The 15,000-nt window shown below is 34.1% G+C and overlaps 1 protein-coding gene and 1 long non-coding RNA gene across 3 annotated transcripts in view; one reads left to right on the top strand and one right to left on the bottom strand.

The window, feature by feature from the left end:
* The first annotated feature begins 3,836 nt into the window (after nt 1-3,836).
* Nucleotides 3,837-9,088, top strand: LOC127836983 (uncharacterized). Its single transcript, XR_008029030.1, has 2 exons — nt 3,837-4,136; nt 5,158-9,088. It is a non-coding gene; the product is annotated as an uncharacterized LOC127836983 (long non-coding RNA).
* Nucleotides 9,089-13,403: 4,315 nt separating this feature from the next.
* The window catches only part of LOC127836974 (transcription intermediary factor 1-beta-like), a 5,451-nt gene continuing 3,854 nt past the window's right edge, over nt 13,404-15,000 (bottom strand). For both annotated transcript variants that reach the window (XM_052363649.1, XM_052363648.1), the window contains exon 3: nt 13,404-13,990. In XM_052363649.1, the coding sequence (XP_052219609.1) occupies nt 13,979-13,990 (12 nt within the window). In that variant the 3' untranslated portion in view covers nt 13,404-13,978. The remainder of the gene's footprint in view (nt 13,991-15,000) is intronic.

The raw sequence follows: 15,000 nt of genomic DNA, 5'->3' as shown, positions 1-15,000 counted from the left end.
TGTTCCATCGATGGTGTTGGAGTAAAGCGAATATTTGCAGTGTGATCATAAGCGATTCCATACACAGACATATGCTGCGGAATGACATCGAAGAGCGTTCCTGCGTATGTTAAACATAGCCAAGGCCCGAGAAAGCTTCCTTGTGGTACGGAGCACTATAGCTGGCATGGAGCTGACATCGTTGATTCAATGTTGACATGGTAACTATGCGGTCGTATATACGAGTCCAACCAGTTTAATGTTGTGGAACAGACGCCATATTGACTGTTAAGAACGTCCAGTAGAATGTTGTGGTCCACTGTGTCGAATGCAGCGCTTAAATCGATGGCTATTAAGGTGGTAACTTTATGTTTCTCCATGCCATCCAGAAGGTCATTGATAAGTCGCAGCAGGGCTGACTCAACTGAATGATGTCGCCGATATGCCGACTGGGTTTTCGGTAAAAGGTTATTACTATCGGTATGGATATTAAGTCTGAAGAGTGTGGCTTTTTCAATCAATTTGGATAAAAATGAGAAATTGCTTACTGGTCTATAGTTCGAGAGTTCAAGTTCGAGACCATTTATTTTATCTATAGGTCGTACTATCGCTTGCATCCATTTCAGCGGAAAGACTCCTTGTTTTAATGAAAGATTCACTAACCTGGTTCAAAGAGGGGATATGCCATTTAATGTGATTTAAGAACATTTGTTGGTAAAACATCAAGTGCACAAGATATAGTTTGCAATTGAGAAATAAGAGCTTTAACTTCATCTTTAGGCAGTTCTTGAAAAGTTTCAAACGATGGTGCATCTTTAATTTCTTCTTTGTAATCATCAAAATCTCTGAAAGATTCTCGAATGGTATCACTTTTATTCATGAAGTGATTAGCAAATGCCTTTGCAAGGTTCCTTTCTTGAATGTCATTTAGCATTTTATTTTCTATACTTTTGCCCGTCAGTTCTGATACAAGTTTGTACAATACTACTACTACTACTGCTACTGCTACTGCTACTGCTACTACTACTACTACTACTACTACTGCTACTGCTACTGCTACTGCTACTACTACTACTACTACTACTACTGCTACTACTACTACTACTACACTACTACTACTACTACTACTACTACTACTACTACTACTACTACTACTACTTCTACTACTACTACTACTGCTACTGCTACTGCTACTACTACTACTAGTACTACTACTACTACACTACTACTACTACTACTACTACTACTACTACTACTACTACTACTACTACTTCTACTACTACTACTACTACTACTACTACTACTACTACTACTACTACTACTACTACTGCTACTGCTACTGCTACTGCTACTGCTACTGCTACTACTAATACTACTACTACTACTACTACTACTACTACACTACTACTACTACTACTACTACTACTACTACTACTACTACTACTACTACTTCTTCTACTACTACTACTGCTACTGCTACTGCTACTGCTACTGCTACTGCTACTACTACTGCTACTGCTACTGCTACTGCTACTACTACTACTACTACTACTACTACTACTACTACTACTACTACTACTACTACTACTACTACTACTACTACTACTACTACTACTTCTTCTACTACTACTACTGCTACTGCTACTGCTACTGCTACTGCTACTGCTACTACTACTACTACTACTACTACTACTACTACACTACTACTACTACTACTACTACTACTACTACTACTACTTCTTCTACTACTACTACTGCTACTGCTACTGCTACTGCTACTGCTACTGCTACTGCTTCTGCTACTGCTACTGCTACTGCTACTGCTACTACTAGTAGTAGTTGCAGTAGCAGTAGCAGTAGCAGTAGTAGCAGTAGTAGTTGCAGTAGTAGTAGCAGAAGTAGTTTGAATGAGTTTTAATTACCTAGAAATAAACTCTTAATGCGATTTGGTCAGCTATGGTTTCTTCTTGTAAATTGCTCTACACCGTGTATTTGACGTACATGTCATCGTACAGAGTTTATACCGGATTTACCGTTTATCTGAATAGCATTAATAATATTCTGAAGTAAGATGTTTCTTTGCTCTGAACAATAAGTATCACATAAGAGGAAATGTTTAAATTTTAAGCTGTTTTTTCCGGCCATGCGCGGATAAGTCAGTTTTATAACAGGAAGTTCACGAACACTAATGTAAACGTTTTAAAAAGATATAGTTGATTTGACATAATAGCGGATATCATTATCATTATTATTATTATTATTATTATTATTATTATAGTTATTATTATTATCAATATTTTTATCATAATTATTATTATAACCATTATTATTATTATTATTATTATTAGTAGTAGTAGTAGTAGTAGTAGTAGTAGTAGTAGTAGTATTTTTATTATTATTATTATTATTATTACTAGTATAAGTATTAGTATTAGTATTATTAGTACTATTAGTATTATTATAATTAGTAGTAGTATTATCATCATCATCAGCAGCAGCAACAGCAGTATCAGCATCAGCAGCATCAGCTTCATCAGCATCATCAACATCAGCATCATTATTATAAACATCCTCACTATCATAATCACTATCATTATCATCATCCTCATCGTCATAATCATCATCTTCATCATCATCATCATCAGCATCAGCATCATCAGCATCATCATCAGCAGCAGCAGCATCAGCATCATCAGCATCATCAGCATCATCAGCATCATCATCATAATCATCATCATCAGCAGCAGCATCAGCAGCATCAACATCATCATCAGCAGCATCATAATCATCATCATCATCATCATCCTCGTCATCATCATCATCAGCAGCAGCAGCATATTTCTCCTCCTCCTCATCATCATAACCTTCACCAGGATCATCATAATCATCATAACCATCATCAATTACAACAACTAAAACACCAACAACAGAAGCAGCAAAAAGTATTAGTATTAGTATTATTAGTACTATTAGTATTATTATAATTAGTAGTAGTATTATCATCATCATCATCAGCAGCAACAGCAGTATCAGCATCAGCAGCATCAGCTTCATCAGCATCATCAACATCAGCATCATTATTATAAACATCCTCACTATCATCATCACTATCATTATCATCATCCTCATCGTCATAATCATCATCTTCATCATCATCAGCAGCAGCATCAGCATCATCAGCATCATCATCAGCAGCAGCATCAGCATCATCAGCATCATCAGCATCATCATCATAATCATCATCATCAGCAGCAGCATCAGCAGCATCAACATCATCATCAGCAGCATCATAATCATCATCATCATCATCATCCTCGTCATCATCATCAGCAGCAGAAGCATATTTCTCCTCCTCATCATCATCATAACCTTCACCAGGATCATCATAATCATCATAACCATCATCAATTACAACAACTAAAACACCAACAACAGAAGCAGCAAAAACAATAATCAAGGAACATAAATTTTGCGAAAAATGAATCATTTACTTGTTGCAACACTTGTGCCAATGTTGTTTTTTTCGAGAAACATAATTGTTTATTTGCGTGCACATATGAAAATGAAAAGTGCAATGTGGTGTCCCTTAAGTAAACAAATTTGTGTGAGTTTCATGATCTTATGAAAATGTCACTCAAGAGGGATAATCAAAGCACGTCCTTCACGATATGTTTATCTAAAACTATCTTGAGGGTTTAACGTGATAATAGTCATCTTGAAAAAATTAATAAAATAAAACACATCAAATTTACATTGTTTTAGACAAGTAAAGGCTTTTAATTGTAATATGAAACAAACCACTTATGCGTCTGACAAGCCAGTACTGAAATTGGAAATGGTATTCCGTATTGCATAAATACACCATTGTCTTTGTTCGTTTTTGTTCCTCGAACCAAACAAATACTTTGTGGTTATACCGCGAAATGAAATGAATCCAGCTCCACTTTCGGTTTGGGTGGTTGTGTAAACACAGTTTTCAAAAGTGGACAATAACGTGGTAAAGTTATGTTTGGAAAGTCAATCATATGGATAATAGGTCAAAATGTTAAAGGACTTTGACAGTGCTCTTGATATTAAAATTTCTGCAGGAAGTATGGCGTTAGTTCAACGCGCGTCGTATACAGCCGTATAACAAAAGACGGATCACTTTTTGGAAGGTACGTTATTATTATTTGTATTATTATTATTATTATTATTATTATTATTATTATTATTATTATTATTATTATTATTAACTTCGAACATGATTGTTACAGTATGCGACTCACCTACTTATATACGTGTGCATTTCTGCAAAGTAGTTGTGATCATATATTATGTAAATGCATTGTCACGTGATACAGCGGACAGGTCTCATTTCGACAATAAAGTTCTGTATTATGTTGTTTAGGTCTTTGTCAACCCGTTATAGCTGAAAGTAACCATTCGACAGTGATTTTAAATGATAAAAGTTATTCAAAAATACGTCAATTTTCTAATTAAACGTTTCAAAAGCTTCAAATAAATGTAAAAATAAAGTTACCAATACAACCAGGTATGAAATACTTCAGAAAAAATTCTGATTGTCGATTACTTCAATTGTAAAGGGACTTGTTCACAGATTGTCGAAACGACAATGATTAAGTTTGTGTCAATGATTCAAAAAAGAAAATGAACATTATAAATCAAGGAGCAAAAACCGAGTATAGCGTAGACATATAATGAAAATACAGCTTTGTTTATGATTTATCATCATTTGAAATCGATAGAATTATAAACGTTAATTAAGCGAAACGATTGAATAATTAAAAATGATTATGTTTATTTCGTTTAACTTTGATGCACATGGTGAATCACTAATACAGTATAAAACGAGTGTCAGGCTTGGTAGCAAAGCGGTTTAAGGAACAGTCATTTAATCAAAAGGGCACTTTTTCGAGTCCAGCAACCAATATACTTCTTTTTCTTTCTTAAAATCTATTCCTCTCATTAAATGGTGCGATACGGGTTCGTGCTAAAAGATCTAGCCATTAAAGGCATTAAGTGACACACCTATAAAGTATCCTTTCCTGTAAACAAGTCCCTTTAAGTTCTGAAATCTTCTTTTATTAATAACCTTCTTTTGTGCACTGTATAACATGTGAAAAGAATCATACAATATAAAATATGATAATCATATAACTGTTGTTTTTTTTGCAGACCTGGGAATTACAACACCCTATACATGGGTAATATTTTTATAAATAAGGATCCTGATTTTTGGTGTTCTACCGAAGATCCGGGTCCAGGAAGACATAACGATTATTGGATGAGCTACGTATCTGATTCTAAGTTTCTTTCGGAGCTGTCCATACCTGGCACACACAATACTATGAGTTATGCTTATGATGGAAACATCACTGGACTATGGGTTAGGTGTCAGAGTTTGTTATTAAGTATTCAGCTGAATATGGGAGTAAGATTTCTTGACATTAGGTGTCAGGCTTCCAATGGTGAGATGTTACTCAAGCACGGGGGATATAACCTTGGTAAGCTGACAGATACATTGACCGGCTGTGTAAACTTTCTTCAAACACACCCACGTGAATGTGTTATCTTAAGGATTGCACAAGAAAACAGTAATCTAAAGGGACTTGATTTTAGGGATGCGATGAAACCCTTCTTGGACAGGTTTGCGAGACATATCCTAAAAAAAAGATCAATGCCAACCCTTGGCGAAGCAAGAGGGAAGATGGTTATTCTGGCAGACTATGATATCAAAGATACCGATGAAATGATGAAGTATGGAAATATGATCATCTGTGACAACTCTAAACCAGACTCATTCTCACAAAAGACGGACGGCATAATAGCTAACATAGAGAAAGCAAGGGACTCCAAAACTACAAGGGATGAGAAACAATTGTACATTACGTTCACATATAGATATACATGGTTAGGAATAGAATGCCCTCGAGAGATAACACGACGATCAAATCCTACATGGCATTATTTAGTAAGACATCACATAGGCTGCCTTGGTATTGTTGTCATGGACTTTCCGGGATATAAAGTGATTCGAGACATTATCAATCACAACGGGGATTATCCTTATCCTCTCTAGATTGCACATTCTAGGAATCATATAGTACATCGTTTAGTGAGAGATCACATTGGTGGTCGTTTCATTATCGATTACAACTTTATTTGTCCTGTAGAGATTACACCTTCTACAAATCCTACAGTTGCCTTGGCATGTTTGGCATGGACCATCCAAGCAGTGCCAGATTAAGAACGTGGAGGCCCAAAGGAAACGAAACGTTTGGGGCCCACGCCCAATTCACCTATTAGCCTACTAAAACGCCGGTGTCAAGTCGATTTCACTCGTTTAAATTATCCTACCAGTGCCAAGGCTGGCAAAACAAAATACGACAATGTTCTTTTATATGTATACGTGGCTTTGCCAAGTCATTCGATAAGGCTAAGTATGCAGGCCTAAGTAAAAAACAATATTTCGTCAATGTCTCATGGGGCCCCTAAATGTTGCTGTGCCTATAGGGAGTTGCCTACTGTACAAATTTAAAATCGTTTTAATATTATGTTTTTTTTTCTTGTTTTTCTTTTTCTTTTTCAGAACAATATATAACTTTTCATTTTATTTCGTAGTTTAATTTAACCTTTATACAAATGTTTTGTGTTGTACTTAACGTAAGAATTGTGTTTTGATTTATTATTCCAATTATTTTAAATCTTTAATAACATTTTCAAAAATCATAAAATCAACTTAATAACAATACCAGTAGTTGATGAAGCCCTGTGGAAATATGCAGTTTCCTTCTAAAACACTTTTCAAATAAAGAACAATATTCCGAAAAAATGTCTGTTTGTAAATCCATGCTGAAATGAAGCAAAATTTCAGTGGAGAACATTTTGTTTTACTTAAATTGTTTGAATCATCTGTTGTATTGTGCTGTACTCTTATTTTATTTTTTCATGGTATTTTAACATGGATTATACTTAGGATGCTGATATATAAGTGTATTTTGATATGTTTAAACATTGTCATTATTATAGTTTTAATTGTTAATGCAAGTTGTTTTAGTATCTTATTTGAATGTTTTAATATTGTCATTGGCAATGAAGTCACGATGATCCAAATGGTAAACTATATGATGTTACGTCTCTAAAGCTTTAAAGTAAAGACGAGATGTAGTTGATACTCGTTTCGGTTACATTTCATCGTGCCTCAGACAGTTACGGTTCTGGTGCTCTGGTCTGCATATAACCATTGAGTAGTTGAATGGTTAATAACCCATTTATGCCTAGTGGACTCTCCCATCCTTCTAAATTGGATCAATTTATTTCCAAAATTAGGGATGTCTAATATATTTATTTCTGTATTAAGAATATTTCTTACAGAAATTCCTTTAAGCAAACAGCGAAAACCCTGATGAAACGCCGCATCATGCGGTGTCTCATCTGGGTCTACGCTGTTTGTTTATGCCTGTTTTCTAGACGCTAGGCATACATGGGTTAAATGAAAAGTTGTCTCTTTAATTGCTATTTTATTTGTATCCTGACGCAATGAGGTAAATTTTTATTTACATTTAAATGTTAAATGAATAATTCTGGGCCCAATGTGAGCTATGGAGCTCTTAAAAACCGGTTTAAGCTACCATCGTTTTCCCGGTTCCTATCCTGTGACCCCACGTTTGTGCTTTTGTTATGTGTCTTGTCTGGAGCATTTATTTGTCTCACTATTTGGCAAGTTTCACTGTATGTATCTCTGTACTTATCCTCATAGATTTTATTATGTTTTTACTAATTAGCTACTTCTATAGCTATTTGGAATATTTAAAGTAATGTAAAAATAAAGCGGTCCTTTTTATTAATATATGTGTAATATTTTAGTAGAGGCGGGGTACTGATACAATAGCCATAACACTCATGTTTTTGTATAAATACATGTGACATAAGTATTTTACTTTTTATAATCAACATAATTATTACAAAATATAATCAGAATAAATAAAAAAAAGAATATTAGCAACTTATTCGATATCAAAAGATAACATAAAACAGCCAAATATTTCTCATTTAGCTTGAAGAAGATAACTACTCAGTAAGCAGGCATGTTTCAGATAAAATACGGTTACACGTGTGCCAAATATACATTAGTTTCAACCTAGGGAAATGACATACGCCATGCATGCTCTCGGTCTCGTGCAATCCACCTTGCAATATTAAGAATACCCACATTGTGATTTAAGTTGTGGAACATTCTAAAAGCCCGACATTTTGGTCACGGTCTTATATTTATTCCTGATAAATCAGCTAGAAACCCTTCTAAGCACGTATCCAGCAAATTACAAAACCTTGCCGCAATCCTCGCTCATACACCTTGTTATAATATTAACCCTTTGCATGCTGGGTAATTTGTCGTCTGCTAAAATGTCGTATGCTGAATTTCTAAAATTAGCATTTTCTTCGATTTTTTTCAAAGAATACTATCAGAATAGCAAACAGTTTGGATCCAGATGAGACGCCACGTTCTGTGGCGTCTCATATGGATCCAAACTGTTTGCAAAGGCCTTCAAAATTCGGTTCCCGCACTGAAAGGGTTAAAGAACCGCCTTCGGATAATTTCAGGTTAGGCGCTTGATGTTATTTATTTGTTAACTTTAGATACTAACTTGTTACTTGTATACAGTTTTTAGTTGTTTGACTAAATACTACAATTCATAGTTAGAATTAATATTCGTTTGACAATGATTTCATACACCTTGTGGCAGTATTTAATAACTGCCTCGGCTAATTCAGAGTGTGTTCTGGTACTGTTAATGGTTAGAAGTTTGCTATTTATTTTATTGTTTTACACTTTGGATTTTAAATTGTAACTTGTATACATTTTTACTTAATACAGCAATTCATAGTTATAATTAATATTCGTTTGACAAGGATTTAATTTCAACTTATAAAATAAAATATTATTAATTTTATATATTCATTAGGAATGTAAATCAATATTTATCATTGTATATGATTAATCGGCATGTAAATTAATATTTTCAATTATTATTAGAATGCTGATCTATACATAATATCGAACATCAAAACAACATTATAGTAAAATAAATAAATGTTACAATGAGTTGGTAGCGTTATAGATTGTCATTTATTCATATATTAAGGAATTTATATTAAAATACTTATTGTTTCAAAACGTATAGCATACTATTATTCGGGAACTGTTTCAGAGAAAAACAATGGGCTGCTTTAAATAATCTTCGTTGTTTCATCTATTACAATTAGCGTAAACTTCGTCATCACGTAATCAACGCTTAGCGCTTGAAGTGGACTTAAACACAATAGAATACGTTTTTTCAAACGAGCCCGGATAAAAAAAGCCGTTACTGTTAACGTTACTGTAAGGACGAAAAGAAAGACCCCTTACATAAGCGTGTTAGAAATGAAACATAACGAAGAAGTGTTTTGTCTTCACTTAAATTTGAACGCAGTGCAAAACTTCAGCTTTATACTGAAGGCGGCAAAATAAAGTCTGTCATACTGCTAAAACTAGCCCATGCTGTTTTGAGATATGCGCTGTATGACTGGCTGGAGAAAATGGTTGCAGATTTTAATTCGTTATTTTCTTTTTGCCATATTTGTAGACAATTTCAATTATTCCAATAAATAAGAAAACAAGTTTCAAGCCGGTAATCCTCAAGGATCTGAACTCATGTAACTTGTGAGTGCAGTGGTCGTAACTGTTCTCTTGCTTTTTAACCCATTTATGGTAGTGGACTCTCCCATCATTCTAAATTGGATAAATTTATTTCCAAAATAAGGGATGTGTAGTATATTTGTTTCTATATTTAGAATATTATTTTACGGAAATTCCTTTCAGCAAACAGCGCAGACCCTAATGAGACGCCGCATCACGAGGCGTCTCATCAGGGTCTGCGCTGTTTGCCAAGGCCTTTTTTCTAGACGCTAGGCATAAATGGGCTAATCATTTAAGATCGTTCCACAGTATTACAATAGTTTTGTTAGTAAAAATACAGCTTATGCCATCTTTCAAATATACGACAATCTGCAAAGACTTTGCTTGAACATAAGTATGCAATTAGTAGAGTCAATAATTTTTTTACTCAACGCACGATGTGTACTAGTAAATTGTATATTTGATTATACCAACAAGGTCAAGTGTCCGCTTTTGACAAAACCTACTTAAAATTGTTTACATCGTTAACAATTAAACTATAAGTGTTTGTACAACACAATGTTTATTATTTTGATTATTGATAGCTCATTATTGTAACTATTAACTCTAAACAAGCATGCATTACATTTTACTTTCATTAACATGTACAGTTCAAACGAAAGAAATCCTCTTTGTGACAATAACGAGAGAAAATTATTGCTCCGTTAACTCTCAAGTTTTCTAGCATACTTGTAAGTACAAATTATAACAGTATTTATTTGCAAAGTATTAAACTGACTATGCACTATATTTGTTCCAATGTTTTCCATTAATAATACAAATTATTATGTTTGATTATGGGGTATTTCAAAACGGAATTGAGCCTTTAATGTAATTTTCAGTCACCATTAATTTGCGTTAACATCTTTAACAAATATTCCCACAATATACTGAGTAGGTGAATCTGTGCGCCATGAATGTATTTTCAAAGGTCAAAACAGCGATGATATGATACTTTCTCTGCTCATATGCAGCCGCGTGGTGTTATTGTGAAGTTAAGGTGTATGCTTATTCCATATCACGAAAATAACATGACAAATCGCGATAATGATGCCGTGATAATCTGGCATCGTAATATCGCACTTTTGCATCAAAAGTTCGTTATGTCTTATCCTAATATCGTGCATTCGCATCGTGTTTTCGAGTTTTTGCCCGTGTACTTAACAGGGCAAATAATCGAATTCAAGATGCGAGGCAACACCACATATACATATGTACAGATTTATTGAGACAAACCTACCTCTTTCACGTTATCTCGTTAGTGAAATATTTAAAGTAAAGATCTACTATTTTTTATATATAGATTATATGAACTCTCATATTTATTCCATGCAACACATAGACTTTCAACGTATATATGTATGCTTAAATGGGCACTTTCAATCAACAATGTGGATAAACATAGGCGTGTCTTGTTTATAAATGTCAACGTGCAGTCTCAATAGCTGTGCGTCGTTGTGGAATCACATGTCCTGCAGAACTACGTGTATTTATCTGCTAAGTTGATTGTCACCTGAGAAAAACAAAATAGACATAATTATGTAAATATACCTATAGTCTAACATGATATTCGTTGATATTCATTTACACAAAGAATACAATAAGCGTTGAAAAATACTCGTAAACAATGAAGAAAGCAATAATTGCCTGAATAATACTCAACAGCAGATGTTTCTTAATTATTTCAACATACTGCGTGTGCTAGGCTCCAGAGGAGGGTATAACCCAACATTGTGAGCTTGGGATGTGAACCAGACAAAATTAACAGTAATTCGACAGGACATCTGACATAGCTGCAAGCAGAGCATAGTGAAGTAAGCTAATACCTGATATCATACTGAAATGGACTTTTACAAACTACATCCGATATTTCCATAACCAAGTTGGCGTAATTGAAAGGAAAGGACTTTGTCGACGAAAGCTGGTCTATCAATTTTAAGTTGGTATTGTTATAGTTAATTATTGACACTTTAGCCGATTATGTACAGAGTGCTCTTAAAGCGATCTTGGAAATTAACGTAATTCAGTATTGTACATCTCTTTCTTTGAAATAAGTAAATGGGATTGACTTAAAAGTTTCTTATATGGACACGTTTTTTAAATGTTATACATGTGCCTGTTTATGTTGATACTGTGTATGGTATATTAGTTTGTTAATATTCATTTTTAGACAGTTTAACAAACTTCTTTGTTAAAAAGTTTACATTTCAAATTGGTGTATCGTTCGAGTTGAACAGAAGGATTTAATTCCCTTAATATCATATGAAAAGATTTTTCCAAATCCACATTTAAATGTTAAAGTACTGTACAATTAGCAATATCCCCAGTCTAGCTTTGAGTTGTTAGAGGACGTGATTAAGTGGTTTTCATGTGAATCATTGATATACAATGAGTGGGATCTTGGAGACTGAGCACATGCAAATTAAAAACATAATACTTCTACTTAAACCAATGACGATTATTTCGTATAACACTTATAGCTTTAGTAAATGAAACACCATCAACATAAATTTCATCGAAGATGAGTTCCGGTTAAATACGGAAAATAATATATGTTCATTAGTGAAACAATATTCGGTTCAATCGTATAGAAGTTAACACTTAATACAACAATTCAAACCACATGACATCAATCGCCATGACTCATGTTATTCTTCACTAAGGGCTTGATTCTTGTATGCGCATGCACATATCGTCAAAACTTGAATTTGTATAATGAAGCTTACTCACATGTCTCAAATTCACAGTCTTGAAAAGACTAAACCTAGTTATAGCCTTGTTATTGTATCACTCCCGGTACTCGGTTAAAACTATCGATGTGCGGTAAATTCGACAGCGGTATAGAGAATAAGTTAATCAAAGCGCTGAAGGCACTGAATTTGTTCGCTGTTGTCGTCCTTGATTAGCTTGTGCGCATTGTACAGGCTAATCAGTGTGCACAGGCTAATCTTTTTTGACGTGCATTTAGCCCCGTTTTCCCTGAAAGCAGTCAATATGTAAAGATTTCAATGATAAACACTAGACTGGCCAATGTCGACTTACAAGCTGGTATATAAACTCACTGCTAGAAGGTATATACACTCACTGCTAGAGCAGAATCATTTGTCGTCTGCTGCAGACAGGCATCGGTAATCGTCCCTGGCAGAGTGAGTTGTGGTTACACCAGATTGACCACCGAGAGAAAATTCGTAGTACTATCCCCTGTTATGTTTATATAATTTATTCAATGACAATATTGATGAAGCTATTAAATCCATATACACATTAACAAGTTTATGACACAAAATATATAAACGTCAAAGTACATGTGCTCGACAGACAGAATTGTTTTTTAAGTAACAATATCTTACAAAACATTATCCTGAACGCCAGCTAAATAAAATATTTAGATCTGCAATATATTATTAAAAAAATATAATAAATCAGGTAAAAAAGTATACGTAAATTTAAATAATGTAGCATGCATGTTTCCAAACAAGTAACATATATTAACCAAACTGAAAGTAAGCCCATTCACGCGTTTTTTATAAAAACGTTTGCTCTGTTTGTGTTTCAATTTCCTTTTCATTCGATGTATTGCGATTGCAGAAACATAACTATACATATAACAACTTTTGTTTTATGTTCATTTCATTACAAATAATAAACCTTATTTACACAAAAAGTCAGTCTAATAAATGGCCTGACATATACAACAGATATGTGTTTCTCAACACCAAGTTTGGTTCTTTATTACGAAAATGTAATGCTTTTATAGAGTAAAATCTGAAAAACATTTCATACCGAAAAAAAGCATTAGTATATATGATGACTTCTTCTTATGATTGAAAACATATATTCATATTTGTTATACAGTTATACATATTATACGGGAATCAATAATATGCAGACAGAATATAATGAAAGATTTTGTAAGTTTCGTATGTTATGAATACAAATGATGAAGTCAGGAAACTTTTGTTTTAAACTCAACGACATCGTCGTCGCCATTAAATCCAACAACCATCTTGTTTGTATCTGCATTGAAATAGACAGATCTAGGGTTGATTTTACCAAGTTTAATGGTATTGAGGACTTTTTTGCCGTCCGTTGCAACTTGATTTACAGTTTTCTCACCAAATACAAACACTTGTCCTGTGGCTGCTACATGTATGTTGGGTATATAATAGTTCGTTCTAAAAGCAGGATCATGGAGAGTAACAGTGACTTCTCCATCCCTGGTCAGTGTGAAGAGACTGTCATCGTCGTCCGTCACATAGATCCTCTTTCCATCAGGGCTTACTCCAATTCCTACAACAATTCATCTACACGATACGAAAAATAAACATATATATTTTAAATGGACATAGCCAACCGTTTTGATTGTGACTGGTTTCTGTTTGTCAAATTAAAGCTTAATAGTAGTACTCAAAACATCGGAAACAAATTGTCAATGTTAATACGAATCAGCATATGTTTAAATAATATACAACTTACTTGATCTCAATTATGTAAGAAATAAAGCATGTTTACTACAGTCACTAAGGCGAAATTGGACTGAGACGAACATTAAATACAGAAGAGACCCAAGTGTCACAATCTGAACAATTTTCATGAACGAAGTCTAGACGAAACCCAATATAATAAGACTTTGGCTTTGCCAATAAAGAAAAGAGTAGAGAGAAAAAACCTATACAAGTATATGCCAAATCGCTGACCTCCGGCGTAGGGCAAATTTTAATCGCATATGCGTAATTTGAACAAACAACGAAGAGGACATGAGAGCCCTGTGTTTCGCGGTTTCAGAACAGAATATTTATCAAAGTTTATTCTATATATTTCTATGTTAAACCATGATCCCCTTGGATGTGGTATTTTAAATCTAAAGGTACGTAATGTGCACAAAATGTATAGAGGACCTGTAAATAATTAAACATTAGAGAAATATGAAGGCCTTGGGCATTAAGGTAACAGACAATCAGATTTTTTTGTAAACGCATTCCCTATAAGAGTTTGTAAATTAGTGACCGATGATGCGGAGCCAGATTTAACTCAATGGGTATAATCTGAACAAACTTTGTAGTGAACATCTGGATATCAAATATGAAAGCCTTGGAGTTTGCAGTTTTAGACAATGCGATGTGTATAGGTTTTCTCGATATAAGTCTGTGAAAACCTGGTGGCCCCCGAGGCGAGGCCCGTTTGACCCCCAGATATCGTTATTTCAACTGACTTTTTACGGGAACACAACACGATGCTACATACCAAATATTTAAAATCTGGACCTTGTAGTTAAGTTTCCATTTTAAAACCTCTGTGAT

Source organism: Dreissena polymorpha, chromosome 7 (genome assembly GCF_020536995.1).
Source record: "Dreissena polymorpha isolate Duluth1 chromosome 7, UMN_Dpol_1.0, whole genome shotgun sequence".
Lineage (NCBI taxonomy): Eukaryota > Metazoa > Mollusca > Bivalvia > Myida > Dreissenidae > Dreissena > Dreissena polymorpha.
Note: the sequence above shows the minus strand (reverse complement) of the source record. Positions and strands in the feature narration are given on the sequence as shown.